This window comes from Pongo abelii, chromosome 11 (genome assembly GCF_028885655.2).
Source record: "Pongo abelii isolate AG06213 chromosome 11, NHGRI_mPonAbe1-v2.0_pri, whole genome shotgun sequence".
Classification (NCBI taxonomy): domain Eukaryota; kingdom Metazoa; phylum Chordata; class Mammalia; order Primates; family Hominidae; genus Pongo; species Pongo abelii.
In genome coordinates, this window is record NC_071996.2 from 109,944,716 (window position 1) to 109,972,346 (window position 27,631).

Below are 27,631 nucleotides of genomic sequence, written 5' to 3' on the forward strand. Positions count from 1 at the left end.
ATCCACACTTTGGACCTGGTACCAAATTTGTAATCAAGCAACAAAGAAAGTAGAAGGAAATCTGGTTATATAAATTGTATTATAAAAAACATTCTAAGGAAGGCATTTCTTCACAGCTCCCATGGAATTGGTCACCAAATTATATCCCTTCTTCATGAATGTCTTCAATATGTCTCCTCTCCATCCCATTGCCATGCCTTGGTTTGGCCTTAACAGACACATGTATCTCACATATATCGACTGCACTGACACACAGTTGCTAATCTGACCACATTGATGAAAGCATTGCAGGGCTTTTCATTTCCTGTAAGTTAAGGCTCAAACTTAATAACACAACGTAAACTCCTGCCCACCTCTCATGATCTCAAACCTGTTTCTTTTTGTAGCCTCATTGACTCATCCTCTTGTAGTCACCTTAAAGGTCCCCTGGAGGAACCTCTTGTACTCAAGGCCCAACAATCTTATTTAAATGTTACGTCCATTACCCATAATTCATTTGTTTCCATGTCATTTCATGTAATAAATATAGAAACATTTTAAAATAACATGAATATTATACTTAAAATTAGAAAGCTTATTAGAGTATTTGAGTGTTGTTTATATTTGACTTTGTTTTTGCGTGTGTTTTCCTTTAAGTCATTCTGTTCTTGAAGATGTCGTTGAAATGAGTTCTACTCCATGCTTCCTTGGTAACTGGTTGAGAAAGGTGACCCAGAAACTCCCTAGATAATAGAGCAGCAAACCTAGAGTTAAAATTTGATGTGAATAAGTAGATAATCCATATGCTTATGCTGGAATTCCCAAGTAACTTTTAAAATGTAAAATAGGTGCCCTTTAGTTTAATGTGCAAAGGTTAGGGAGTTCCACTCACTTATTTATTCATTCAGCATATTTATTATGTCTCTATGCTATGCCAGGAACTCCTAGGAACTGAAGGAACAAAAGTAAATTATTGGCTTAAAGTTGCTCACAATTTAGCAGGAAGAGACATGTTTAAAAAAAAAAAATTCTAGACCCAAGTTGATGAGTAAACAAAGCTACTCTTGTGCTGGGAGTAAAAAGAAGAGCACTGATGGGCAGGTGGGAGAGGGATGCAGAAGCCTTTCCAAAAGAAGTGAGTTTTGAACTATATTGAAACAAGACAAGAATTCACCAGTCTAATAAAATGGGAAACGTACTCAAGGCACAGGAAGCAACAAGTGCAAGACCCAGGAGGAGGCACCCAGACCCTTGGGTAAGTAGAGCTAAATGTCCCATCCATTCAGCCTCAGTTTCCTCCCTCCTCCGTTCTCTCCTTTCTTTCCTTCCTACCTTTCTACAGCCTCTTGATGTGTAAGAATCCTACAGTAGTCAGGCTCCAAGGACACATGATGAGTTCAATCTTGAGAGCAAGATGCAACGTGCAATGCTATGTGGCAAGTGCCATAATAAACACAAACATAAGGTGCTTCAGAAGAAGAGAAGAGCAAGGCTTTGTCTCTGATCTTGGGGTCAAGGAGAGTTTCACAGAAGAGGTGGCAGTTGAGCAAGAGGCTGTGCCTGTGCATTTGGGCCTAATACTATGATCCCTTATTGTGAGATTTAACCAGGGCTTGCTCGTTTTGGCGGTGGGACTAGGGGAATCCGTTCATAAATGCTTTGCAAGCACAACAACCCGTAATGCTCAGAATGGTCCTCACCAGATCTCTGAGTGTCTTTTGTTTGTGTGAAGATTATGATCTCTGTTAAAACCTTATATTTTTAGACAGTTTTCCACCGATGTGCTCATGATGGATCAGTCTTAAGTGCTTGAGACTGTCAGTAATGACAAAGAGGGCTTCTTGACCTGGCCTGTGAACCTCTAATATTTTCTTAGCATAAAAATTCCTAGCTAATCTCAGTCTGGAGTGAGGGGGTGGGTAAGAAGAACAATAAAAGCTTTTAAAGCATCATTTAGTATATCCTTCCACTAATTAGGGGTCAACATCATTTTCTAAGTATAGTTGAGCTTCTGGTGAACCAAAGTTAGCATTTGTCTATCTGCTAAGCTTTGGAGAGAAGGTTATCATTCCTCAATCTTTTCAGAAGCCCATCCACAGCTCTGACTCCTTGACTAGAACAAGTTTTTGGCCATGTATATGACTTCTGGAGAGAAATGAAATGCCTTGATTCTTCTTCACATGAAAACAGATTTCCTGCTGATGCTCCCTTAGCAGTTGATTGCGTGTGCACACACACGTGTCCTGTTGTGATTGTTAAAGACTGTACTTGTGGCCCCATGGAGTCCACCCTTAGGAGAACATTCATCTGACTGTGATGATCATTGAAAGCCAAATTTGCCCAGTAAAGCAATTGGTCCTACAAAAACAAGGCAAAACAAAACAAAATCTCTCTGAATGATCAAGAGTATGTGAAGAGTTCTTCAGATCTCTTTGGAGCTTTAAATAGCTTCCAGTCTTCAGGAGGTAAATGAGGTTGCAGCAGAGGTTCTTGCTTCTTTAGGCCCATAACTCAGGGTAAGGACAGAAAAAGGTAACTTGGATTATAAATGACATCAGGGAGGCCTCTGTGTTCCTGCAACAGACACAGCCTTGTAGAGCCATTGTAACTCCTGTAGAGATAGCAAATGGATTGTATGCAGTAGCTTTAAGCTGCTTTTCCTATATAGGTGAAGTGGCTACAAATCAAAGGTCATAAATGCTAAAGTCTACAGGAGCCAGTCAGTTACCAAAATGAGCCGAACAGGGCAATGGAGGAGACAAGGGTTGAGGGAGGCTGAGCTGAGTTGGAGACCATACACCTTGTCCTGAAGGGAGCAGTCTCAACTCAGCTCCAGACAATTGTCACTATGAGGAAAAGTGGGCCAGTCATTGCCCATTCCATTTATTTTTCTAGAGAAGCCAGAAATCCAGGCTTTTATATGAAATTTCCTTTTAAAAAATTGTAAAACACATTCATATTTTTTAAACACTGTGGATCAAGATGGTGAAAACAGAACCTGTCTTCACATAGGATTGGGTCTACTGGCACCTAGCGGGGTAGCTTCTATGTAAGATAATAGGATATTTTTATGTCTGCCCTCTGAAATCAGCTGATAGCTCCAGTGAGTATGCAGACATGGCCTTGCTTCCAGTCAGGGTTGCAGGGTGCCGTGTGAAGGCTCAGGCAGACGTTCTCATGAATTGCCACTTACAGTGTTGACTTAACTATTGTTTTGTGTGGATAGGAAGCAGTCACTGAAAGCCACAGAGTATCAAAGAGAGCCTGCCTAAAGATAGTTTCTTATGGTGGTGCTTTGTGTAATAACTAAGCTTACTCAGATATGCTCATTTATGGGAGATGAACTAAACCTGTGTTGGCAAATTGAGGCTCATTCCTCAAATTGACGAGCATTCCTACGTTGCTCATTGTCTCGATGTTCACTAAGGCAGTGTAGTGGCTGCCTGGATCCTGAGCCAGTGATTAGAGAAAATGCTGTGGTTGATTTTGGTTGCCTGCTACCTGGCAACCAGAAGTACCTGACTAGGTCTGCATAAATCTTAAAATGGTGTTCCTCTCTGTCTTTGATTCTCAAGGATAATTGGAGATAGGGATGAATCAGTTGATCTAACTAATCCAGAGGCCCCACATAATATACTGGATCCAGGGAAATAAAGGATTCCTGAGCAAAGAAATACAGAAGCTGAAAAATCCAGCAGGAAAGAACAACTGTTTATTTTTTATTTTTAATTATTGTTGTTGTTTTCTGACAATTATGAAATCCTACATGTTTATTGGAGAAAATGTGAAAAACAGAAAAAATTAAAGAAGAAAATTGAAATAGATATCATCACCACTTTATAATCTCCATTAATAATCTGTAAATTTCTTGAACTCATCATTTTCTTGGTTTTTCCCATGAACACAAAAGCAGCCTACAAAGTAGGCAGCCAGTGGTTCTTGCAGAGGATTTGTGTTGACTCCCCTGCTCGTGTGTGTGTGTGTGTGTGTGCACGCGCATGCCATGTGCCATGTTCTACTGGCTTCAAAAGAGGATGGGACAGTATCCTTAGGGCAAAGAAGTACTTTCTAGCCTCTTGGTTTTTGGCTTAACCTGTTTATACTACTAGGAAGACTGCTCTTGCCCACCACAGCCCAGTCAAATTCCTATGCATCCCCAAGCGTCACTTCAAATATGTACTACCTCCTTCGTGAAGCCTTTCCTGATCTTTTTAAAGCTTTCTAGAGAGCTTTAAAAAGCTCTCTACAGAGAACATGGGAGCTCCAGTTAGCGGTAGAGCTGGGATGAAATCCCAGGTATTTTAGGCTCCAGAGCCCATCCTCTAATTACATCACTTTATTGCCCTTTTTTTATTCCCATTTTATTTATTTATTTATTTATTTATTTATTTAATTTATTGAGACAGGGTCTTACTCTGGCACCCAGGCTTCAGTGCAGTGACATGATCATAGCTCACTGCAGCCTCAAACTCCTGGGCTCAAGGGATCCCGCCACCTCAGCTTCCTGAGTAGCTGGGACTACAGAGCACACCACCGTGTTATAGCCAATTATAGTTGAAAAAATTCACAACTGGAGAGGTTTAGCACCTTTTTTGAAATCACCGTTCTAGTAAGTGCCAGGGTTATAATCATGCCACCGGCAGTCCGAGTTTGAATCCTTTTCTGGACCCAAGAGAACATGGAAAATGGCACTTACGACACCAAAACATGAGCAGTAGGGGAGGAGCAGTAGATCCTCAGAGAGAATCTCTTGCTGCCTACTTTTATGAGCTGATTCTGCTAGGAGTGCTGCTGGAACCATTATTTATTGTCACCACCAGGAGATCTGTTTTGGAAAACCTTAACTCTCTAAATGTAAATTCTAGCCTTTTGTTAGAACAAGAGAGAGTGGGTGTGTGTGCACAAGACCCAAGGGAAGGCTGAAAATTTATTCGTAGGCCACTCCACCTGAGAGGGAATATGTTAAGCAGTTTGAAATGTCTCTAGGGGTCATTGTGAGAAGAAACGGGATTTTTCTGATACCTCTGATGAGTGAAACAGTTTTCTGTTACAAAACTGATGAGTGAAAAGTCACAGGAATGCCACTTCGAATCTCATATTAGAAAGATCTTCATTCAGTCAACAAGTAGGAAAGATATCCACCAAGTAAAAGACTCTTTGCTGCACACGGTGGGTCAGAAAATGTTATGCCCAGATGTCCTACCAGACATTACAGCTTGGTAAAAGGGCTAAGGAATAGGGAAAGAATTTCATTTATGATGAAAGTGTCACTCTTGGTAAGGAAAATACACATAAATAATTATGAAAAATCAACAGAGGAACCATCTCGACATCCCCACTCTAGGGGTGTAGGGAGGAGAGCAAAGAAATTCTATGGAGAAGGTAGCATTTGAACAATTGGTAAACTATAGGTATACGGAAATGTAGAGAAAAATGTTGCAACTTGAGCTAGGTAGGATACGCAAATTTAGCTGATGTAACAGTGACCAAAATACCAGAGGCTTGAAGAAGAGTGAAGATTTCCTCCCCATGATGAGCAGTCCAGAGCTGGTAGGGAGGCCCCACACACCTGCTGGCTTCTTGCAGTGAAATCCTTTACACCAGCCTTCACCTCATGGAACGAATGAGCTGTTCCAGCTCCCATCACCCTGTCTGCCTTCCAGGAATCAGGAGGGAAAAGAGGAGACACAGGAGGCCTACCAGTTCCTCTGGATACCAATCTGGCAGTTGAGAATATCACTTTTTATCACATGGATTGCTTAAAACTTAGTAACATAAGCACATCTAGTGCAGAGAGGCTAGAAAATGTAATGGGGAGAAAGGAGTATTCCTAAAGAAAAGAGTTTAGAAAGGGGCATTGAGAGACAGATAGCAGCCTGCCACTGAGCTTAAAGAAAAGTCCCAATGTGAGATTGTGGCAGTGGATGGGGGTAAATGGATAGGTGCCATGATGGGCTTATTCCTCAGGCCCACTTTCGAGGAATAAAGGGGTTATATGGTGTTTATTTCTCTATCCATTGGGAGTATCAGGGAAAGATGGGCATCTGCAGTTGGCCCTTTTAGGGAATGCCTCTGTTGAAGAAAACTGCCTTCCTCAAAGTAGACTGCACCCAGTGACTATCAACATGGGGGTCTCAAGGCCAAGCCCTCTTACCCCAACTCAGGATATCTGTGAAAAGACATCCCAGCTCCAAAAGCTATTCCTTTGCCAACAAATTTCTTGCATGGAAATTCATCTCCCTCCACCCAATCCTGCCTCCTTCCTTCTTTTCCACAGCTGTAGAAAAGCACTCCAAATCAACATTGTGCCTGCTAATCTCTGCCCCAGAGACTGCTTCCTGTGAAACTCCATCTGTCACAATCACCAGTTTGTTTTTATCACCACATAGTGTATAAAGGGGGAGGGAAGGAAGTGAGGAGTGAGCTATTGTACCTTTGAGTAAGGTTGTAGAGATCCTGAACAGTAATGTGGACTTGGTTCTGCAGGCAGTTGTGAGCAAGCTTCTGCGGATCAGAGTAATGGAAGCTATCTGGCAGTCATATGTAAGATGGACTGTGGATAAGAGAGGCAAGAGGTGCCAAACAGTTAGGATGCCGAGGCCATACCACAGGTCCAAGATAATGAACACCTGACACAGGGCTCTGGCAATGCAAAATGAAGAAGGGAAAGATCACACGAGTAGAATCAACAGAACTATGCATTGATTTTGGGAAGCAAGAGGCAGGGAAGAGTAAAAAATAAAGTCCAGGTTTGACATCTGGTGATTGGACTGATAGTGACTTTATGGAAGAGATCCCGATTTAGGGAGCAAAGATGTATTCCATTTTGATCTGTTGGAGTTGAAGGGCTAAAGGGAATCTAGGTGAAGATGTCCAACAGGCTATTGAAAGGAGAATATGGAACTCATCAGAGAGGCTAGCACAGAAATATTTACTTGAGAATCATGTAAGATTCAAAAGTTTAAGTCATAATTTAAGCCATAATAATTTATGCTATAAAATAATTTAAACCAGAAAAACTTGAGGCAATTTCCAGGGGAAGTAGCATAGAAAGGGAAAGAAAGGGAGAGGTGAAGAGAGGGGACTGAAGAGACTGAGAAAAAATATAGAATAAATGACCTGAGAGACCATTATTTCCATGAGATGGGCACTTTGTGCTAAAAGATTACTGAGAGCAGAACTGAGTCTTCTTGTTGGTTCCAAGAACAGAATTGATGAAGAAAGTATGAATCAGCTCTTCTCATTGCAGCCGTGATTCCAGTTGATGGGGACTCAATAATGGATAACACACAACCCAGCTACCAAAGACATGGGAACGTTAATAGGATACCTAAAACACTTTTGAGGGAAACTAGGATGTCCACACTTAAAGAAGTGTTTGATAATATCTCTGTGTTGCAAAAGAATGATTTTAAAAAAGAAACATTTACTTTCATTACTACAACCAGAATTGTACTTTCTTGAGGCTGAAGCTGAAATTGCAAGATTTTTGGTCTTCCAGGAACAAGAGATAAGCATTACACTCCTATACTTATTAGAAACCAATTTTGATTTATCTGCAGAGTAGCTGTTTATCAATAACTTCCTAACAGCTTTCCACAGAAAAACCTTATTCCTGGGCCACTATGACAAAAGAGCAGAAGGTCATCACAGATAGAACACAAAGAAAGTTGTGATTTTTCTCAAGTCTCCAAATTATATGCTCAGTGTCATACAAAAAAGAGGTGAGATGCTTAAGACATTTCATCAAGCATTTAGTATTTTGAGAAGTGTGAGCTGAGCATACGAAATGAAAGGAGGTAATCCAAGTAGGAAGGAATGGGTACAGGTAACCAAAATGGCTCTAGTTGTTATTCATCAAGTTCTCAGAAAGTTGTATAACCTCTCCTTTCTTGGCAATGTGTTGCCTGGAGCCACATTTAATTTGTTGTGGTTAGAAATAAATAAATATTTCTTTCTTTATTAAAGTTAAAAAATATGAGGCCTTGTATTCACATATTTATATAGAACCAAATAATCCGATGAAAGGAGGAAAATGTAGTCAATTCAGTCAATTTTTGCTTTGTTCTCAACATATATACCTAGTGGGTAGCTGCCGATATGGAATAAAAAGCTTTTTGCTTTTTCAGATGAATGAATTACAGATGAACATCTTTGAAGGAAGTCCTTTGACTACATGTATACAATTTCAAGTTATGCAGAAAGGCAAACAACTGATATATCCACAAGTCACATATTACTTGTATTAGTGGACTATTACAAATACTTTGTAACATAGATAATCGCTCTGGCTGACTTGTCTGCAATGTTTTGATAGTTAGCTAAGTAGCTTTGCGACTAGTTTGGTTACCAAGTCTTGCATGTATTTACTTTTATGATAGTGAAAGATAAAGATAAATTTTGAATTGCTTGTACAAAAAATGATCAATATGTAAAACAGAACTCCTTACAAAAAATGTGAGCTACAGCTAAAAATAATGGTGAAATCTTGCTTTTGAAAACAAGCGATACTTTCCACCATGGAAAAATTAAGTCCTGGAAGCATCCTGAAAGAATAATCCCATCCCCTCATAATACTCTTCCTGCCTCCAGATATGGGGGCCTGTGGATGCTTTCATGCCTACTATTCAATGTGAGAAAGGTTGTTCTATAGAATGTGTTGTGGGGCTGACCCTTGTCCTGGGAACAATTTTAGAGAAAGGGAGAAAAAGTGTGGTATCTGGAAAGCTGCCAGGGACTGTGGGTCTCTACAGAGTGTGCTTAAACTACAGTGATTTAGAAATGGCGGGGAGGGGTCACACCTCAGTCAGTAAATATGACTTTTCAAAAATGACCAGAGAAAGGGGACTGGGATCTATTAGCAGATGAGCATGGCTTTAACTCTGTTTGCTGTTTTAATTTCCTCCCATATTCTAGACTTTTACATCTGAAATGTTTATAATTGGAAAAGATAAGCGTTCAACAGTCTTCACAACCAGCATCAACAAGCCATCACAAACACTGCTGGGTTTTATGAAATGCCTAAAGCAAATGCTTCTAGTGTGGCTTATTGCATGGTACCCTTCTGGTCCTGAAAGGGATCGATGCAATGATTGTGTAATAGAGCTCATGAACAGTTCCATCACTTGTACTTGTTACCCAGTGAGGGAGAAGTGTTGACTAAAGTCAAGAAACTTGTTCCAAAATGTTCTTTTTCTACTGGGGAAGATAAGCTATGCTGTATATCAAGGGCAGGTGTCGTGTTTGAGAGCAAAGGTGGTCAATTTTCTCAGAGTAACTCTAGATCAGGTCTATGAGTTGAAAAAAATTACAAACTCATGTATCAGCGGAAGATATATAGGAAATTATAAACTTCTCACTAAAACTTAATCAGCACCTTGGTTGATGTCACAACTCTGTTAGAGTCTAGAAGTTTTCTGCATGATTATTATCATTATTATTATTATTTGAGACAGAGTCTCGCCCAGGCTGGAGTGCAGTGGCACAGTCTCAGCTCACTGCAGCCTCTGCCTCCGAGGTTCAAGCGGTTCTCCTGCCACAGCCTCCGGAGTAGCTGGGATTACAGGTGCCCACCATCATGCGTGGCTAAGTTTTGTATTCTTAGAAGAGTTGGGGTTTCACCATGTTGGCCAGGCTGGTCTCGAACCCTTGACCTCCAGTGATCCACACACCTTAGTCTTCCAAAATGCTGGGATTACAGGTATGAGCCATCGTGCCTGGCTCTGCATGCTTATTAAATCAGAGTGATGTATGGATGGCTACTTCAAGATGTGCATTAGGTATGAAACTTAGTCTCAATATAGGATACACAGATAGAATGGAGATTATTTGTATGAGTATTTGAATATATATTATATCTTTGAATACATAACTTGCCTTTAAAAATCTGTGCTTATGGATATACACATACATTTAAATTATCTTAGGATATAACCCTCAGACATGCAAGAAGCATGGTCCTGTTGAAGGAAATGGACTCTTCTTCAGTAGCTGCTAGTTACTGCAGGAGAGCTGGGGGCACCAGTCATCCTGAAGGTTTTCAAGGAAGGGGAGGTACTAAACAGGAGCCTGATTGCAGAGTGGCTGAATGGTGAAGAGGTTTAAGCTCTCCACATACACTTTGTTTAGGTTTCAGTGGTTTCAGATGTGCATGCCTAATGACACTTGAATTTGAATAATACAAAATTCAATTTGGATGATCCATTTTATAAACACAAGGAGTTGTGATTTTGTTCAAATGAGCATTGATACAATTTCAAAGCCAGCATGGATTGAAGATCTTCAAAAGTTAGGAGGACTGAAGTTGTTTGTGCTCTTAACGCAATGTTTTTCTCCTTGATCTCTATCATAATACATGCTTTTATTGTCTTTGTTTCACTTGTGCTGTTTTAAATTATCTTGTTGATCTATTTGTTCATTTAAATATTGTTAGTCTTCTCCAGGAGAAATGGAGGTTCCTGGAGAGCAAAGACTTTGCTAACTTTATCCATTGATATATTCCTTTATGTCCATGACAGATGTGTGTGTGTGCGTGCGCTCGTGTAATATTAAACAAGTGAATTGCTTTGGTTTGTCCATGTCTGTCATTATATTTTAGTGCCTTGTACTTTGTCTACTCTTGTCTGCTGTGTTCTCCATTAGCTTGTGGATTCATCAGTGGTTTAAAACATATCTTGATGATCTTTGATGGCGCCCAGTAGAGAATGTGGTTTGAAATAGCAAATATTTGGTCATCTCAACAATCTTCTCTTTGCTCAGAAAGATGCTATGGATGACCCCTCACATCTCACTGTCCTGACCTCACTTCGGTGAAGGCGCAGCGGTGAGACTGGTGTCACAGAAAATAGACAGTGACTGTTGTCCTCCCTGTTGGCATCCCAACTAGAGTTCAGGACAGTGTGTGATATATTTGTGGTTTCACTGCTTGTTTTATTAACATGAGTTAAATGAACTAGGTTCTTTAATAGAAGACATCCTAAATAACCAAGAGAATTCTACCATTTTTGGTGAATTAATGTTTGCACCATCTGTTTTACATGAGGAATGAAGAACATTAGCTGAGAATAAAGAGGTTCCATGGGCAATATGGACTTCTATTTCTTTTACTTGAAATATAGGTGCACAGAATGGGTTTAATCATAATCCCTATCATTGATATACCCTATATTTTGATATACCCTATATTTTGATATACCCTATCATTAGTCCATTGGCCTTTCATATGCATGTATGTATTTATATACTTACATACTTATTTAAAATCATAAATATCCATGAGTCTGTCACTCAAAATGATAATTAGAACATTGACAGTAACTAATATTGCCTATGTTAAACTCCTCTATCATGTTCTTGGCCTCCTCTCCCCTAATGTAATTAGTACCTTGATTCTGGTAACAATGGTTTTATTGTTGAAAACATACTTTTTAAACATAATTTTTATTATTCTTAATAAATGTGTTATTAAGTTTTAGTTGTCATAACTTTATAAAAAGGGTATTGACATTCTGTATATAATCTTTGGGGACTTATGTTTTCCTTCTTGATATTATATTTCTATAATCTATCCGTGGTGTTCCAACTAGCTGTACTTCATTCATTTTAACTGCTGTGAAATAGTCTGTTGTGTAAATATACCACAATTTATTAATTTCCTACTCTTTGAGCATTTGAGTTCTTCCCTGTATTTTCCATATGAATAGTGTCTCTGTGAATGTTCTTGTGCATATTTCTTAGTGTACAAGTGTAAGAATTTCTCTCTCATTTATATCAAGGAGTGTAATTGCTTCTCATGAGATATATCAATGTTTAACTCTTTTCTACAGTGATCTTACCACTCTAGTTCTTAATTTTAATAATTTGCTAAACACTAGGATTTCTAGACATTTATTGAATTAATAGATTAGTGTCCCAAATCATAGAATAATAAACTGATAAAGCAAGAAAAAAATCTGAGATTACCTAATTGGACCCACTCAATTTACAGAGAACAATGATGCATACGATAGATGAAATGATCTGCTTAAAGTCCTAGAAATGATAGACTTTCAGATGCAGTCCCAAATAGTTTATGGGACCATCATTGCATTCTTACCAGCATCTTCTATTTCTCAAATAAATAATGTTTGATGAGTAATAATAAACTTCCATTTTTAAGAGAATAAGTCAAGACCTAAGAAAATAAAAAGATAGGCAGAAAAGAAATTATTGCAATTTAGGGTTAAGCTTGAATTTATTCAATGCATGGTTTCCCATCAGCTCACATTACCTTGTATTAAACTTGCTGTCTCCAAAGAAAGCCATTCTCAGCTCCTTGGACAAAGTACTTTACTTTCTCCCACTGAAGGTCTTCTTGCCTAAACTTGTTTGCCTCTCTTAATTACCATGTGATTTAGTTATAGTTCTTGAATTTCAAGCCTGTGTCCACTGTCGAGGGTTAATTTTGAAATGCTTTTACTTTCTTCCTTAAAGGGGGGCAGATGTGGCTGGGCTGGAGAAATCCTTCCACTTGCTTCCTGCCTGACATATAGATTTTATGTCTGGAGCTGTGGCAACCAACCTACGGGTTTAAGAAAGGTCAAGAAAATTATGGAAATGTAGGACTAATATCCTTGGGCCACTGAACTAACATCAGCAGCCACATGTAGTCGGTTTTTCTGTTACTTACAGCCTAATGCATTCCTAGCTGATGCACCAGGTTACAAAAATGATCTCAAACTAGATTTTGAATATTTCTAATTTTCTAATGACAGAAATTTAAAATCTTATCATTGGATATGAATTTTTTTTTCCTCAGAGAAAAATGGTTTTATACTTTTATACCTGACATCTACTTTTCGGATGATAGTCTTTCAATCAGAAACTTCATTTTAGAAAATGTGTTCCTAATCACAACAAAGCAGTATCCTCATTCAGCAAAAGTGTAATTAACATTTTGGGCACTGGATAAAGAAAAAAAACTAAATTAGTTGACTGACATTTTTACTTCACTGTCTAGACATGTGAAAGAAAATTCACCAAAGTTAATTAATGACACTCACATCTCCAGCCTCAGATTCAAAAAGGGGCAATTCTCATATGTAAATTCAACCAACATTGAATAGGACATTATCATACATGTTTTGGGCTCTAAGGCTGAGAATGGTTAGACATGACTCCCACTCTGAAGGAGCTCATAGTCTAGTTTAAGTAGCAGTGGGAAGGTGAGGAGAGACAGATAGGCATGTATAACAATTAGAATACGCTAAGCAAATAATGCAAGTATGAAAAAATTATATGGTAACAGTGCACAGCAGAACCAACTCCCTTAGACATACATGAGTCAAGGAAAGCTCCTCATCCCAGAAGCCCTGCTCAAACTGTAAGATGTTTTATGCATTCAACATATAGGTCTATATCCTCATTTTTCACAGATGTTTTCAGCTTGGCAAAAGTCCATGACTGTCTTTGGACCCCAAGCTTTGTGAATCCTCCTGCTTCCTATATGTTGAAGTAGAAATTTTATGGTTTGTTTTGGTTTGGTTTTTGTTTTGTTTTTTCTATTCCATCATAATTGAAGGCTTAGGATAAGGAAACTTAGAATTCTAAAATCTTAGACCTTTGTCATTGTTGCCTTGGTATATAAACCAAATTGAAAACAAATTCATTATATTGTAGTCTTTTTTGGAAATCAGTAGGACAAAAGATAGGACAATTCTGAAAGTCGGTATCTGTAATAGTCACTCTTGAACTGCTGGGATAATTGCAAAAGAAAAACCCAACTCTTGACAAACCCTAAGGAATCCCTGTGGGTTTTGAAACCTGCTTGAAAGAATGGTCAAAGAATGCAAGTATCTTGATAAGTACCCTGGGGGAAAAAGCACTACTACATCTATTATTACAACTACAGTATCTTCAGCTGGACAAGCAGAAAAAATATGAATGAACTATTCCTGTATCCCCAAGTAACTTTCCTTTTTCACACATTTTGGAATCAATGTCCAATATCATCTGACTACTTCACTGCAACTTGTCCGTATAAATTTGATGACACTTTAAGAATGACTCATCCACTTACCCCAATGAGCATTCCAGGAAATTGTCCTTGTTTATTGCCATTTCCAAATGATGGAAAAGCACAAAAGAATGAGAGAAAAATAATTATTTTTACTATGTGATCCTAAATGTTAAAGAAGCACCCTATTCTTAAAGGTTGTCCCCATCATTTGCAAATTAATGCACTGCTGAAGATGCAAACTACCTATATAATTGCTCTCGAATTTCATTAAAACTAATCAGAAGTTCTTTTTAATGTCTTTGAGAATTGCTTCAAGTGGCAAAAATCAGAAAATCTACCCATAGGGCACCTTCAGCTAATTGTAATTTACTTTTCAACTAGTCATCCTTTAGCCCTAGGCTGCAACTCCACAAAGCTGAAAAAACTCTTTGGGTGACAAATGCCAGTCAAACCAGTTATTTAGCATCATGTAATTTTAAATGACCATTGGTTTTCTGAATATTTTTTAACAAGTCAGAATGATGATGTGATGAACTGAGTTCAGATGAAAATTGTTAAAATTATTTTATCTGCAGTTGAGACTGCCCTATGCTCCTTAGTTCATATTGGGGGGCAAGTAGAGGAATAAGGATAGACTATATGGTAAAGTTAATAGAGAGTGACAGACAATGCACATTATTTAGGACAGATAAATGACAGTGAATCAACCTAAGTTTCAGAAAAAGAACCATCACTCTTAATCAACTAAGTGACCCAATGAAAATCCCTTAATGGGAAATAGGGAGGAAAAAAAATGGTGTTTTCTTTGACATCACCTGAGACCATGTATATGAAAATGATGTTTTGTAAAATGTAGGTGCTGTCCAAATGTTAGCCTTTGCTACAGAAAGTCTAATCTGTGAAAATGAAACCACAAAGATAAGACATCAAACTGAGCATCCTTATGTGTTCAACAGAATATAGAGTGTTTCAGTCAAATGGCTTGGTGGTGGCTTTCTTTTTATCTAAATGCAGGAATTGGAATGTCATTTTCCTCTTGCAATTATCAAGCTGAGAGTGGGGATCACGATTAAAAAACATATTCGGCCGGACGTGGTGGCTCAGGTCTGTAATCCCAGCACTTTGGGAGGCCAAGGCGGGTGGATCACGAGGTCAGGAGTTAAAGACCAGCCTGGTGAAGATGGTGAAACCCCATCTCTACTAAAAAATCCAAAAAAAAAAAAAATAGCCGGATGTGGTGGCAGGTGCCTGTAATCCCAGCTACTTGGGAGGCTGAGGCAGAGAATTGCTTGAACCTGGGAGGCAGAGGTTGCAGTGAGCCAAGATTGTGCCATTGCACTCCAGCCTGGGCAGCAAGAGCAAAACTCCGTCTCAAAAAAAGAAAAAAAAAAAACCACCAAGAACAAACAAACAAAAAACCCCACATAAATTCCCCTTCCCAAGAATCTTGCCAAGTTGCCCTGATAACCAAGAAATAGAAATATATGTTACAAGACAGTATGTAGTGGTTAGGTTCTTATTCTATTATTATTATTATTATTATTTAAGTTTTAGGGTACATGTGCACAATGTGCAGGTTAGTTACATATGTATACATGTGCCATGCTGGTGTGCTGCACCCATTAACTCGCCATTTAGCATTAGGTATATCTCCTAATGCTATCCCTCCCCCCTCCCCCCACCCCACAACAGTTAAAAATTCAATAAGATGATTACTTAATTTACAAGTGCAAGTTGATAACTTATGTTTATGAAAAATGTTTAATCAGGGCATTACATTCCAGAGTGGCAGTATAAAAGTATACTGAAGGTCAAAACTTCCTGTCCCAAGTAATTACTGTCATGCATTACTTAACTTTGGGGATACTTTCTGAGAAAAGCATCATAAGGCGATTTCGTCGTTGTGGGAACATCATAGAGGGTACTTATACCAATCTCGATTGTATAGCCTACTACACACTTAGGCTATAGAGTATCGCCTATTGCTCTTAGGCTACAGACTTGTACAGGATGTTACTACGTTGAATACTGTAGGCAATTGTAACACAATGGTAAGTATTTGTGCATCTAAACACAGAAAAGGTACAGTAAAAAATATAGATTATAATTTTATGGGACCACCGTCTTATATGCAGTTTGTTGTTGACTGAAATATCATCCTTATGCAACACATGACTGTTATATTGAAAAGAAAAAAAAAGCATATGAGCAGATACCAGCTAGACATAAAAATTATCTTTTAAAATAATTTTTATTCCCATTGTCAAGAGCTGCTCTAGGCCATCTGATTAGGATGGTGATGTCACACACCTTCAGCTTCTATGAAACAGGATGACCATTTCAATTCATTTTTTTCAGACTTATAAGAAAGGTGGAGCTCAATTACAGTGGCCTTTATCACTTCATCTTAGCCACTTATTTCAGTGGTTGTGCTTAGGATTCAGAGCACAAAAATGGGAAAATCTCCACCTCTGAAATCTGAATCATGAATCTCCCTCTCCTGCCTTTCAGTATCCCTTCTCCTTACTCCACTTATACCTGTTTTCTCTGCCTTCAATGAGACTTCCAGTTCCCCTGCTTTCCTCCCAGTCTTTCATTTTTCTACTCCTTTTTCTAACCTGCTTACACCCTTGATTCCTTTAATCGGTGGCATAATGACTATTCTTTTCTACTACATTCAGTCAGATGAGCATTGCAGAAGGAAAAAAAATAACTAATATTTGTCAAGTCTTGCTACATTTAGCACCATTCTAAGTGTTTTCTGTATATGATCTCATTTTATCCTTACTAACCATGAGGAACATTTCTGCCCATTTTACAGGCAAGAAATCTGTTTCACAAAGATTAACTAACGTGCCCAAAGCATTATATCAAATCATAAGCACTTGATTATATCAAATTGTAGACATCTCATTATTTAAAAAAAAAAGAAAACTAAAAGAAAATGCTGCAATTCTAATTACAGGGCGCCATCAGTTGACAGATACATCCTGATTTCAGTGGTGTTAAATGTGCAAAAAATTGCATCTAAGAATGAATGACATATAACAAGTGAGGGATCCATAGCATGATAGTCTTCACTATTATGTTATTTTACCTCATAAAAGCCATACAAGCATGCAAAATGTTTATGACAAATTGATGCAAACTTTACCTGGGATTTGAGTACTGTTCTTTAGTCTATCTCCTCTCTCCTCTCTCCTCTCTCTTCTTTCCTTCAAGGATTATTCACAGCTTTTCTGCTTTTTTTAAGCTTCCTGCTTAACACCTACCCTCACTCACTTTTTTTGTGGATCACTGTGCATCTTACTTCATTGAGAAAATGAGACCATTGGTCACATGTCTCTTAACTTCTGCCTCCCCTACCCACCACACTACCTGTAGACATATCTACATCAACAGACAGCCTCCCTTTCTCCCTCTGTTTTCAAGGGCAAGTGTTCTGCCCTTGTGTTACAGTCTGGCTCGTCCTTATCCTCTTACCCCTGTTGCTTATTGTTCCCTCTGAGGTTACTAGTCATCCTTCTCTCCTAATCTGCAACACTTCTCTCTCTATGAGTGTCTCTCCCTCAGCCTGTAAACATGGTCAAGGCCCAACTCCTAACCTTCCACTCCAGTCTTTCTCCCTCTTATTTGAACTTCATGGAGAATGCTCCACAGGCACTGTCTTCATTTTCTCACCTTCCATATCTGCTTCAGCCCACCACAATTTCTCCTCCCTTAACATTTAGTTGAAATTGCCCTTAACAAGTTTCTCAGTGACCTGCTGTTTTTTAGATCCAATGGAATTTTTTTGTCTTCATTTTGTTGACTGCCTTTGCTGAGTTTGTGTGATATGGTTGATTTCTTCTTTATGTGAAAAGCCCTACCTTACTGGCTTCCAAGGCAGCACACTCTCCTGATTCCTCCTATCTCTTTGTTTCTTAATCACTCCAATACTGACATTTTCCAGGTTCTATCCAAAGGCTACTGTTGTAGCCACTTTCCACACTTTTCTCTGATGGTTCAAAATATTGCCTACATGTTGACAAAATCCCAAATCTGGACCTCTTTCCTGAGCACTGTATCCCAAATATTTATCTTAAGTTCCCCCTTCTTCCCTACCTACTTGGAATTTCCATTTGGATGTCAGTCATCTCACACTCAACATATTTAAAACCAGATTCTTATTTCCCTTTCCTAAACCTATTCCTCAAACCATTTCTCCTTTCAGCTGATGGTAATTCAAATTTCCAGTTACTTACTCCCCAACACTGGGTGTCATCTTCACTTCTCTCTCTCTGTTGGACCTTATATCCAGTCCATCAACAAGTCTTGTCCCTTCTACCATCAAAATATATTCAGAATCTGACCACTTTCACCCTCTCCACTGCTGCCACCCTTATCTATTCCACCATCTTATCCCACCTTGATTGCAACAGCTCCTAACTGAGCTCCCTGCCTCATCCCTTGCTCCCCTCTGGTCTGTTCTCTACTGAGCAACCAACATGGATTTTTGGTCACTTCTCTGACCTCATGTCCTGCCACTATGCCTCAAAAACACCCTTCTCACACCACACTTGTTCCAAGGCCATCAGACTTGTTTTCCCCACCCCCAGCCTGAAGCATTCTTTTACTACGTATGACTCACCCTCTAACTTTTTTGGGTCTTTGCTCAAATATCTTCTTATCAGGAAGGGCTTCTCTATATAAAATAGCTCTTCTCCATCATCCTTTTCCCTGCTTTACTTTTTGTTGATGACCCTTTGTTTTTTCACAGAGACTCGTTTTGTAATCCAGGCTGGAGTGCAGTGGCGTGATCTCAGCTCACTGCAACCTCCGCCTACTGGGTTCAAGCGATCCTCCTGCCTTAGCCTCCTGAGTTGCTGGGAGTACAAGCGCGTGCCACCACACCAAGCTAATTTTCGTGTATGTATTTGTATTTTTTTTTAGTACAGATGGGGTTTTACCATGTTGGCCAGGCTGGTCTTGAACTCCCAACCTCAGGTGATCCACCTGTCTCGGCCTCCCAAACTGCTGGGATTACAGGCATGAACCACTGCACATGGCTGACCGTTTGTTTTTCTTATCACATCTGACACATTACTCATATATTTTTACTTGGGCTTCAGAATGACAGATAAACTTTATTGACTCATGCATGGCACCACTTGTTTATTTAATTAGCTAGTTGTGTGTTTGTTTTTGATAGATAGCTGTAAACTCACCATTCAACATAGAAACTAGAAGCATAAATCATATATATGTGTGTGCACATATATACATATATACGTATATATGTGTATAGATATAATTTTAAAATTAAAATATAAATAAATTTTTTTTCATCACCACTCCAGACTCAACTAGCATGTAAGCTACATGCGTCCAAGGACTTTGTTTTGTTCCTTCCGTATACACAGCATGTAAAATAGTGCCTAACACATAGGCACTTGAAAATAAAGTAAGCACTGCATATTTATATATGAATGTTTTCAACAGTAATGTAACTATTGACATGTACCAAACCAGGGGACACATCTTTACCTCTCTGTTCTGTTCGGCCTTCCCTCTCTACAGTCCTTTCTTTGACTTCGCTCCCTAGAAGCATGAACTGCAATAAGCACTTCCTCCCTCCCTGCCTTTGCCTGTACTGTCTTCTACCCCTGAAACTGCACTCCTGATCCTTTGGCTTTAGGATACACTGTACAACTCGTTTTTCCAGACATTCACCAGTCACCTCAAAATGCTTTCTCGATCAACCCCAAGACACATAATCATCTGTGTCTTGGGGTTGATCTTGTCACAGAGTATCTTACTGGAGTTGTCTGGATTTCCTGAGTTTAAATGTTGCCCTGTCTTGTTAGGTTGGGGAACTTCTCCTGGATGATGTCCTGAAGTATGTTTTCTCCAAAGGCATGAGCTCCTCAAAGTTCAGGAAGCAAGTCCAAGACTTCACCCTTGATCTTTTTCCATAGCCATATGGGGTGAATAGAAGCAGACATTAGATACAGCTCACACATGGAGAAACTGAAGTACACTCCATCATTTCCGAGCAGTAGGAATAGCTCAGAATTCCCCAGAACTCCTCTTCAGACCTCCTATTTAATGGTACCTTGGGGAGGGGGCTGGTTCTCTGTGGCTTCGGCAAATTTTCCCACAAAGCCTTGTGCCCCTCGGAAGGTAACCATGGATACTATTGAGCTGGCACAAAAGCCTTCAGTTAGTGGAGACTACAAGTGGTTTTCAGGGGCTGAAGGAATTTTCAGGGAAGGGGCAAAACGTGGAAACACTTGCAAAGGGAAGACCTTTGCCTCAGGCCCCTTGGCTGGGTGTGTTTCAGTTAAGATGGGCACTTATGTTCAGAGGAGCACTGGAGCAGTGACAGGGCTCTCATCTGGGACGGAATAGTAACTAGCTGTGAGGTGAGAATCAAAGGGAATCCCAGGCGCTTTTTTTTTTTCTTGGAAAGCAGAAACCCTGCTGTGAAATCTGGAGCGGGGTTGTTGGGTTGAGGGGCTGACCAAAGCGATGCCAGCAGCAACCCAGTCTCCTAAGTGACCCAGGCCAGGGTCTGGAAACAACGGGGTGTCCTGGCGCCAGTCAGGGGGAGCTTCCAGCAGGGCCAAGTCCCTTTCCTCATCTCTGCCCTCGGGGGTGTTTTTCTCCTTTCAGTCCAGGGCTACAGGCAGGCAGGAGAAATTCACACCTGGAATATCTCGAGGAGGCGCCTTATTTCCTCTGAGCCCTTGCAGAGTGTCGAGAGGGAGCTCATGTCTCTCCTCCGACCCCAAGAGTCCACAGTCTTCCCTCACACCCTTTTATTCTCCGACGAGGCCCGTGTGGTGAGCGGGAACCCCTGCTGTCCCCTGGACCAGCGCGGAGCTGGGCCCTAACTTTGCAGTTCCCGCCGCATCGGCACGCCCCCGCAAGGTGGGAGCGGGAAGCCCAGCGGCACCGAGGCTCAACTCCGGCAGGTGCAGAGTGGGTGCGGGTCAGGGCCAATGAGAGTGTGTGCGGCCAAGCCTGTTGTTCCTGAACCGAAATTCTCCGGGGAGGGAGAGAAGAGGAGGGTGCGGGAGATGGACTTGGAGGCGAGAGGTGGCGGCAGTTTCCAGGAGCTTTGACGTAGACTTGGAGAGGCGCCGAGCACTCCCACTGCTTAAGTAGAGGCACGGTAGCCTCCAGGACGCGGAAGCTGGGGACAGTCACTCGCTCGGGAGCAGCCTGAGCGTTTCCTTTCCGCGTACTCGAGGGAACTCTCTCCACGCGTTCGAGGGAACCCGGAAGGGGCCAGGCGGGTGAGTGCGGAGGGAAGCCCTTGTGCCATCTGGGAGTAGAGCCGCCGAGTCAGGAGGTGAGTGTGGCCCAAAGGACAGAGTGGGTCCCTGGCAGCTCCGCCCTGCGGAGGGTGAGGCTGCGGAATCAAGTGCGGGGCCGAGACTCAGCGCGGGGCTCGTAGCGGGGTGCACGGAGGACTCCAGGTTCAAGGAACTCAGAGAAACACCTTTGCAGGGTCTGGGAAGCCTCTCCTAAAATTTAGAAGGGGACCTAAAGGAGCCAATTTGAGCGCCGTGGCGCCAGCAGACAGGGAGTCCCGGATAACTCTGTACCTTGGACAGAGTCCTGCCCTCTGAAAACTTAGCTTAGACTTGTCCTTTAGAAAAACCACCCTTCAAGGTACCTCGATATTTTAGTTCGGAAAGGGACACAATAAATATGATTTCAAGTAGAGATAATGCATACATGATATGAAAGATAGAGGAAATAGTTTTTGAATAATCTTGTATCTCTAACATGCTTCTTCAATATAGGAACATGCATGTTCAAAGACACTTTCTGAAATATTTATTTAGCAGTACCTAAACATGTCCTACTGCTGTTCAGAAGAGACGGATTATCCATCTTATGGTGTTATCATTAAATATTCCAATATAAGAGTATTCCCATAAGCTGTATTTTGCTTGCTTTCATGATACTAACATCTAAAAGGTTTGGAAATATAATACAAACGTGAAAGTGAGCTGTATGTGCCCTTCCTATTTTTTCTTTATGTTAGAGCTGTTTAAATGTGATATACATTTTGTATGGTCTGTGAAGGAATATGTACACTTTTTTCTGGCAAAAAGTGAACATTTAGGTTATTATTATTTTAAGAGCATCATTTATCATTGCACTTGTCCGAAGTGGTAGCAAAAGAACAATTTCAAAGTGGTATGTGGATGCCTCAATTTTATGGCAACAGACATTGAAAGTCAGAAAAGTTGAATGAGAGTCACATTAAAAAAAAATCCTTGAGATTCATAGCAAGACTAGAGAAATTATAAAACATTATCTTTATGAAAGTTATATCAGAATTGCAGAACATTTTTGGTATTTGTAAAATGCTTATTGATTCTACTCTAACTGGTTGAATATATGTCTCTTTGTCTCCACATATATTCATCCATACTTTTAGCACATTGTCTTGTGTTAATTTTACTATAACATTTGACCATTCTGATGTTTTTTTTTTTTAAATTAAAAGTCACTGTGAACAGGAATGCATCTAAAGGTTAAATATATTTAAATTCTTAATTATATATGAGTCCTAGATTAGGTGAGCCAGGTTTCACTAAGATATTATGGAATAGTTAAAGCCATGCAGCAAAATTTTAAATGTTCACTTCATATTCTTTTAGACTACATTCTTCTGTACCAGAGAAAAACAGATTAGCAGATTAATTTATTCATCTTGTAAAGGAACACACCTTAGGAGTGAATATGTCTTGGACTAACTATCTTGGATTTATGTTCACTCCCTGGCCTGGCAATGAGTCATTTTAGATAGAATGGAACTTGTGATATGGGAGCTTGGCTAAGATTTCCCTACTTTGTGACAATGTGTTTCCTTTGCTGGAATTAAGGTTATTAAGGGCATACTTATTTTCTTTACTGAGCGGAGCACAAGCGGGAACTGATAAGAAATATTTCCATCCTGTGCAGTTTTAGGGCCATGGCTGATCCTGGGAACAGAGGAGGGATCCACCGCCCCTTGAGCTTCACCTGCTCCCTGCTCATTGTGGGAATGTGCTGTGTATCTCCTTTCTTCTGCCATAGCCAGACAGACTTGCTGGCTCTTAACCAAGCTGATCCTCAGTGCTGGGAATCCTCCTCAGTGCTTCTCCTGGAAATGTGGAAGCCTCGCATTTCCAACACTGTTTCGGGCTTCTGGGATTTTATGATCTACCTGAAGTCATCTGAGAACTTGAAGCATGGAGCACTGTTTTGGGATCTGGCCCAACTCTTCTGGGACATCTATGTGGACTGTGTGCTCTCTAGGAACCATGGCTTAGGAAGGAGGCAATTGGTTGGAGAGGAAGAGAAAATCTCAGCAGCGCAGCCACAGCACACAAGGAGTAAACAAGGTGGTCAACCCCAGCTCCCATGTCTTTTGAAAGGGTCAATCAAGTATGAATGTGCTGAATTGTGAGGAAGAGGGAAATGGCATTAGGGGAATCCAATGTCATATATATTCCGCTCAAGAGGTGAACCCCAAGAGCACACAACTGATAGAAAGATAGATAGTACTTCGTTTTGCATTGCACAGTAGCTGTTTATATCAACATATTGTCCTCATCCTCATACTTCCTGTGAACAGCAGCAAGGAAGAGTCAGAAAGAAAAGACAAAAAGCATGATTCCCAAAATACAACATAAAAGTATAAACAGATCCCCCAAGATCAACATTATTTTTTGCTATTAGCGTGAACACTGGCAGTCATAACCTGGTTTTTACTTGCCGTGGAATTGAGAAGATTTGAATATAAGCTTAGGAAACATTTGCAGCACACAAACTCTTGCCCTTGTTAAACTGAAAATAAATATTGCTTTCATGTAAATAGAGAGGCCCTTTGAGAGGTATTCAGTTGAAGAAATAAAGAGTAAAAAAGTCAGCTGGCATGTAGATTCACTTCATGTTGCTTTTTGAATGAATCTCAAATAAGTAATTAACTTGCAGCAATCTGAGTAATTAATTTTTAGTAAGTTGGAACTTGCTACAAATTTAGAGTTTTTCATTGAAGTAAATATTATATTCAAATAGTCTCATCTGAGGGTACAGAAAAAAAGTCCCTTATAGAATTAGAATGAGGTTGAGTAAGCCTCTGTGAGTAAGCAGAGAGATGCCTGAACCCTATACATATTATTTTTATCCTTTTTTGATGTCATTTCAACCAATGAGCATTGAAACCTTTTATCAAGGGCTGTTTGAGTGGCAATAACTCTTTAGAATTATATATACAACAGTAGAAGACAGGGGCATAACTAATTTTTACATTTGTACATTTTAGTGTTAGAATTGTTACGTATTCCTGTAACCTCCATATTAAAATAGCAATTAACAGTGGTAGTTCTAGTGCTACCCTTTCCCAAGATATTTTAGAGCCTTTATATATCTAGTTTGTTTTAACCTTAGTAATTAAAAATCCTCATGATTTGCTAATCCAAAAAACCCAGATAATTCATGGCCATTATTTACAGATAAGTTTATTATTTTGGTAAGTGTTATTGTAACTCAAACCAATTTCATTTTTAGAGGAAATATTCTTTCAGCAGCCTTGCTACTAAAGTAGAAATACCAAATGAATATTTTTAAATGTTGGTTACCCATATTTTTAAAATATTTTGAACAGAGGCTGCCCAGGCATCAGCACCAGTACGGACCATGGTTTTGTTTTATTCTATACTGCTGAGGATGGTCTGTAGGGACTTTTCTTCCATATTTTAAAAATCATATTGGCCAGGTGTGGTGGCTCACACATGTAATCCCAGCACTTGGGGAGGCCGAGGCAGGCGGAACATGAGGTCAGGAGATCAAGACCATCCTGGCTAACATGGTGAAACCCCGTCTCTACTAAAAATACAAAAAAATTAGCCAGACGTGGTGGCGGGCACCTGTAGTCCCAGCTACTCGGGAGGCTGAGGCAGGAGAATGGTGTGAACCCGGGAGGCAGAGCTTGCAGTGAGCCGAGATCGCACCACTGCACTCCAGACTGGGTGACAGAGCAAGACTCTGTCTTAAAAAAAAAAAAAAAAATCATATTTAGCTGTCTTACTCAAATCACCAGCAATATCTTTTTCTATCTTGCACTCACTTTGAATAACTCAAAGAAATGTCTACTGAATAAATGAAAATATTATTTGTATTCAGCTGAACACAAAAAGTTATATATACACTTATTTTATAAAGCTTTTCTCCAAGACAGCTTCAGCTTTGGAAGTCATTTCCTTCGTCTTGCTACGGAGTTGTTGGTGATTCAGCTGGTCTGCAAACTTTAGGGAGTTGGTATGCAAGTAGCCAAATAGCAGGAGTGAGCGTTTCACTTTATTGAGATTATTTTAATGTTTGACACAAAAAATTGTTTGCAGACCAAGAAACAAGACTTTCCATTTGGTTTGTATAATCACAGTCAAAGAGGGTCTTGGGTCAAGGAAATACCATGTCCAACAGTTAAATAGTTACAGGAACATTGAGATTTCATCTCAAGAGGCTTGATTAAATCTCTAGTGGTTCAACTGGGCTCTGAATGTACCTGCATGGATCCTCCAATATTTTTTTTCTTTTGTCCCTTGGGGATAATATGTTGTTAGGTTGGGACGGGAGTGAAGGTGAAGCAGTGCTTGTCTCCATAGTTCTCAAGGAAATCACATCATCAAGTCAGAAGACAAGAAGAACTAAAATAAGTGTCTACGTAATATGCAAAAAGGTTCTTGTTATTCTGATGTCTTCAAATCAAATAGTGTAAATGCACTTGATAAATCTTACTATGAATCATACTTTGTTAAAAACATAAAATTCCTATGTAATTTTGCATGTTAATATAGCATATTTGTTAATACTGAGTCAACATATGAAAACAAAAAAAATCAGATAACTGCATAACCATGAGCAAGTTAACTAACTAATTTAGCCATCAGTTCTTTCAACTGAAAAAGAAATGTATGGAAAGTAGATGACACACAAAGTCTCATCTTTTCTGTTCCAATGTACTGTGATTCTATAAAAAAAGAAACATATGAAAGGCACTTATTTAACTATGAGAAGAACCTGGAAGAGCTTCACCCCAAGGACAGTCGACTGAGCTGGATGATGATCTGGACACCATGGCTGTTTATAACAATGATTAGCAGGAACAGACGAGGTTCAGAAATAAAAGGGCTAGAGATGTCATTATGAGAAAAGCCTCTAAAGATCATTGTTATTTAGTCTAGAAAGGCATGGGCTAATAGCTGAAGGTTGAAGTATCCAAGAGAAGGTATGAAGAGGATGTAACCAGAGTTAACCAGTTAACCACTAAATTTTGATGGGTTATGTCAAGGGAGAAAGAGAGAAAGGGTGAGAGAGACACACAGACACACACACACACACACACACACACACACACACACACACACACACACACACACACACACACACAGAGAGACAGTGTGTTAGGGAAAGAGTATACTGATGACTCCCAAATAGAAAATAACAGAATTGAGAGTAACTCATGAGTTAGTAAAGGCTTCAATGCGAATGAAGAAATTTTGAAGTACATTCTTCTTTGTGTCAAAAATGATGGCCTCCTCCTTCAACAAACCTTGCTCTGCCACTGGGAGGGACAAAAAAGCCCGCCTTCCTGAGCCTGGCATTTTGTATGTTCTAGAAAAATAGTGAGTCTTTGTTTTTCTCTGCAATGAGAAAATTAAAATTTAGATTTGTAATCTGATGGTGTTTGCAGCTGGTGTCTCACTAGCTGGCCAATGCTCATAGTGCTTATATTTTAAACACTAACCACAAGAGAAAACAATGGTTCAGAAACATAAGTAGACTCTCAAATGCTTGATTTTCTACTTCACCCACTCCAAGAAATTTTCTAAGCCACATACTCAGCAATTACCCACCTAGAAATCTACTGTTAAGAAACATTTAGAGCTGCAGCCAATGATGCAATCCAAGGCTATTCATTGCAATATTATGTATAGTAACAGGAAACCTGGAAATAATCTAAATGTCCCATGATAGGGTAGTGGTTAAATAAGTTATAGTATAAAGTGTACATATACAAAACTATGGTTATCTCTAAGAGGTTACATTTTGAGTGGTTTACATTTTTTTCTTCATATTTCTATGTAAAAAATATATAATGACTATTTTTCACTTTTTTCAAATCAGGCAAATATTTTAATGCCTATTAATTGACAAAAATGTATTTATTATAATGTATTTGTTTTAGATTATATAGCTAAACTGCATAGGACACAAGACTTTGCACAAATACACACTTACATATATTCCTCTGAAATCAATTTATAGAGAATCTTGATACTGGAGTGGCAGAAACATCAAACCTGCCTTTTAAAAATAATTTATTGATATTTAATTAACCTGAAACTAATTTGGTGATCTTATGAAGTTCTGCTTTTCTACTTTCAGGTACATATTCTCAGCTCCTAAGGACCTCCTTCCTAAAGAAGAAAGAGTTGATTGAAGATTTGATAAGCATGCATGTGCGTAGGAGTGGGTCTAGTGTCATTGGAAAAGTGAACCTGGAAATAAAAAGAAAATAAATTGAACTCGGAGCTAATTCATGCCTTGGAATTAAATATACATATATATAACATTTTTCTTAACTATTGATTATTTATTTATTTATTT

General features: G+C 39.4%; 1 protein-coding gene across 5 annotated transcripts; it reads left to right on the forward strand.

Moving 5' to 3' along the window:
* The first annotated feature begins 673 nt into the window (after positions 1 to 673).
* FAM237A (family with sequence similarity 237 member A) lies at positions 674 to 27,594 on the forward strand. Of its 5 annotated transcripts, XM_054549702.1 has the most exons (4): positions 681 to 706; positions 918 to 1,234; positions 22,940 to 23,361; positions 27,410 to 27,594. In XM_054549702.1, exons 3-4 carry the CDS (start codon positions 22,950 to 22,952, stop codon positions 27,541 to 27,543), a joined length of 546 nt encoding a protein of 181 aa, XP_054405677.1. In that variant the 5' UTR covers positions 681 to 706; positions 918 to 1,234; positions 22,940 to 22,949; the 3' UTR covers positions 27,544 to 27,594. The 5 variants fall into 5 exon arrangements, with proteins under 5 accessions (XP_054405673.1, XP_054405677.1, XP_024099443.1 ...); XM_054549698.1 differs by having other exon boundaries at positions 674 to 1,234; XM_024243675.3 differs by lacking the exons at positions 681 to 706; positions 918 to 1,234 and adding an exon at positions 20,154 to 21,311.
* The last annotated feature ends 37 nt before the right edge of the window (positions 27,595 to 27,631 follow it).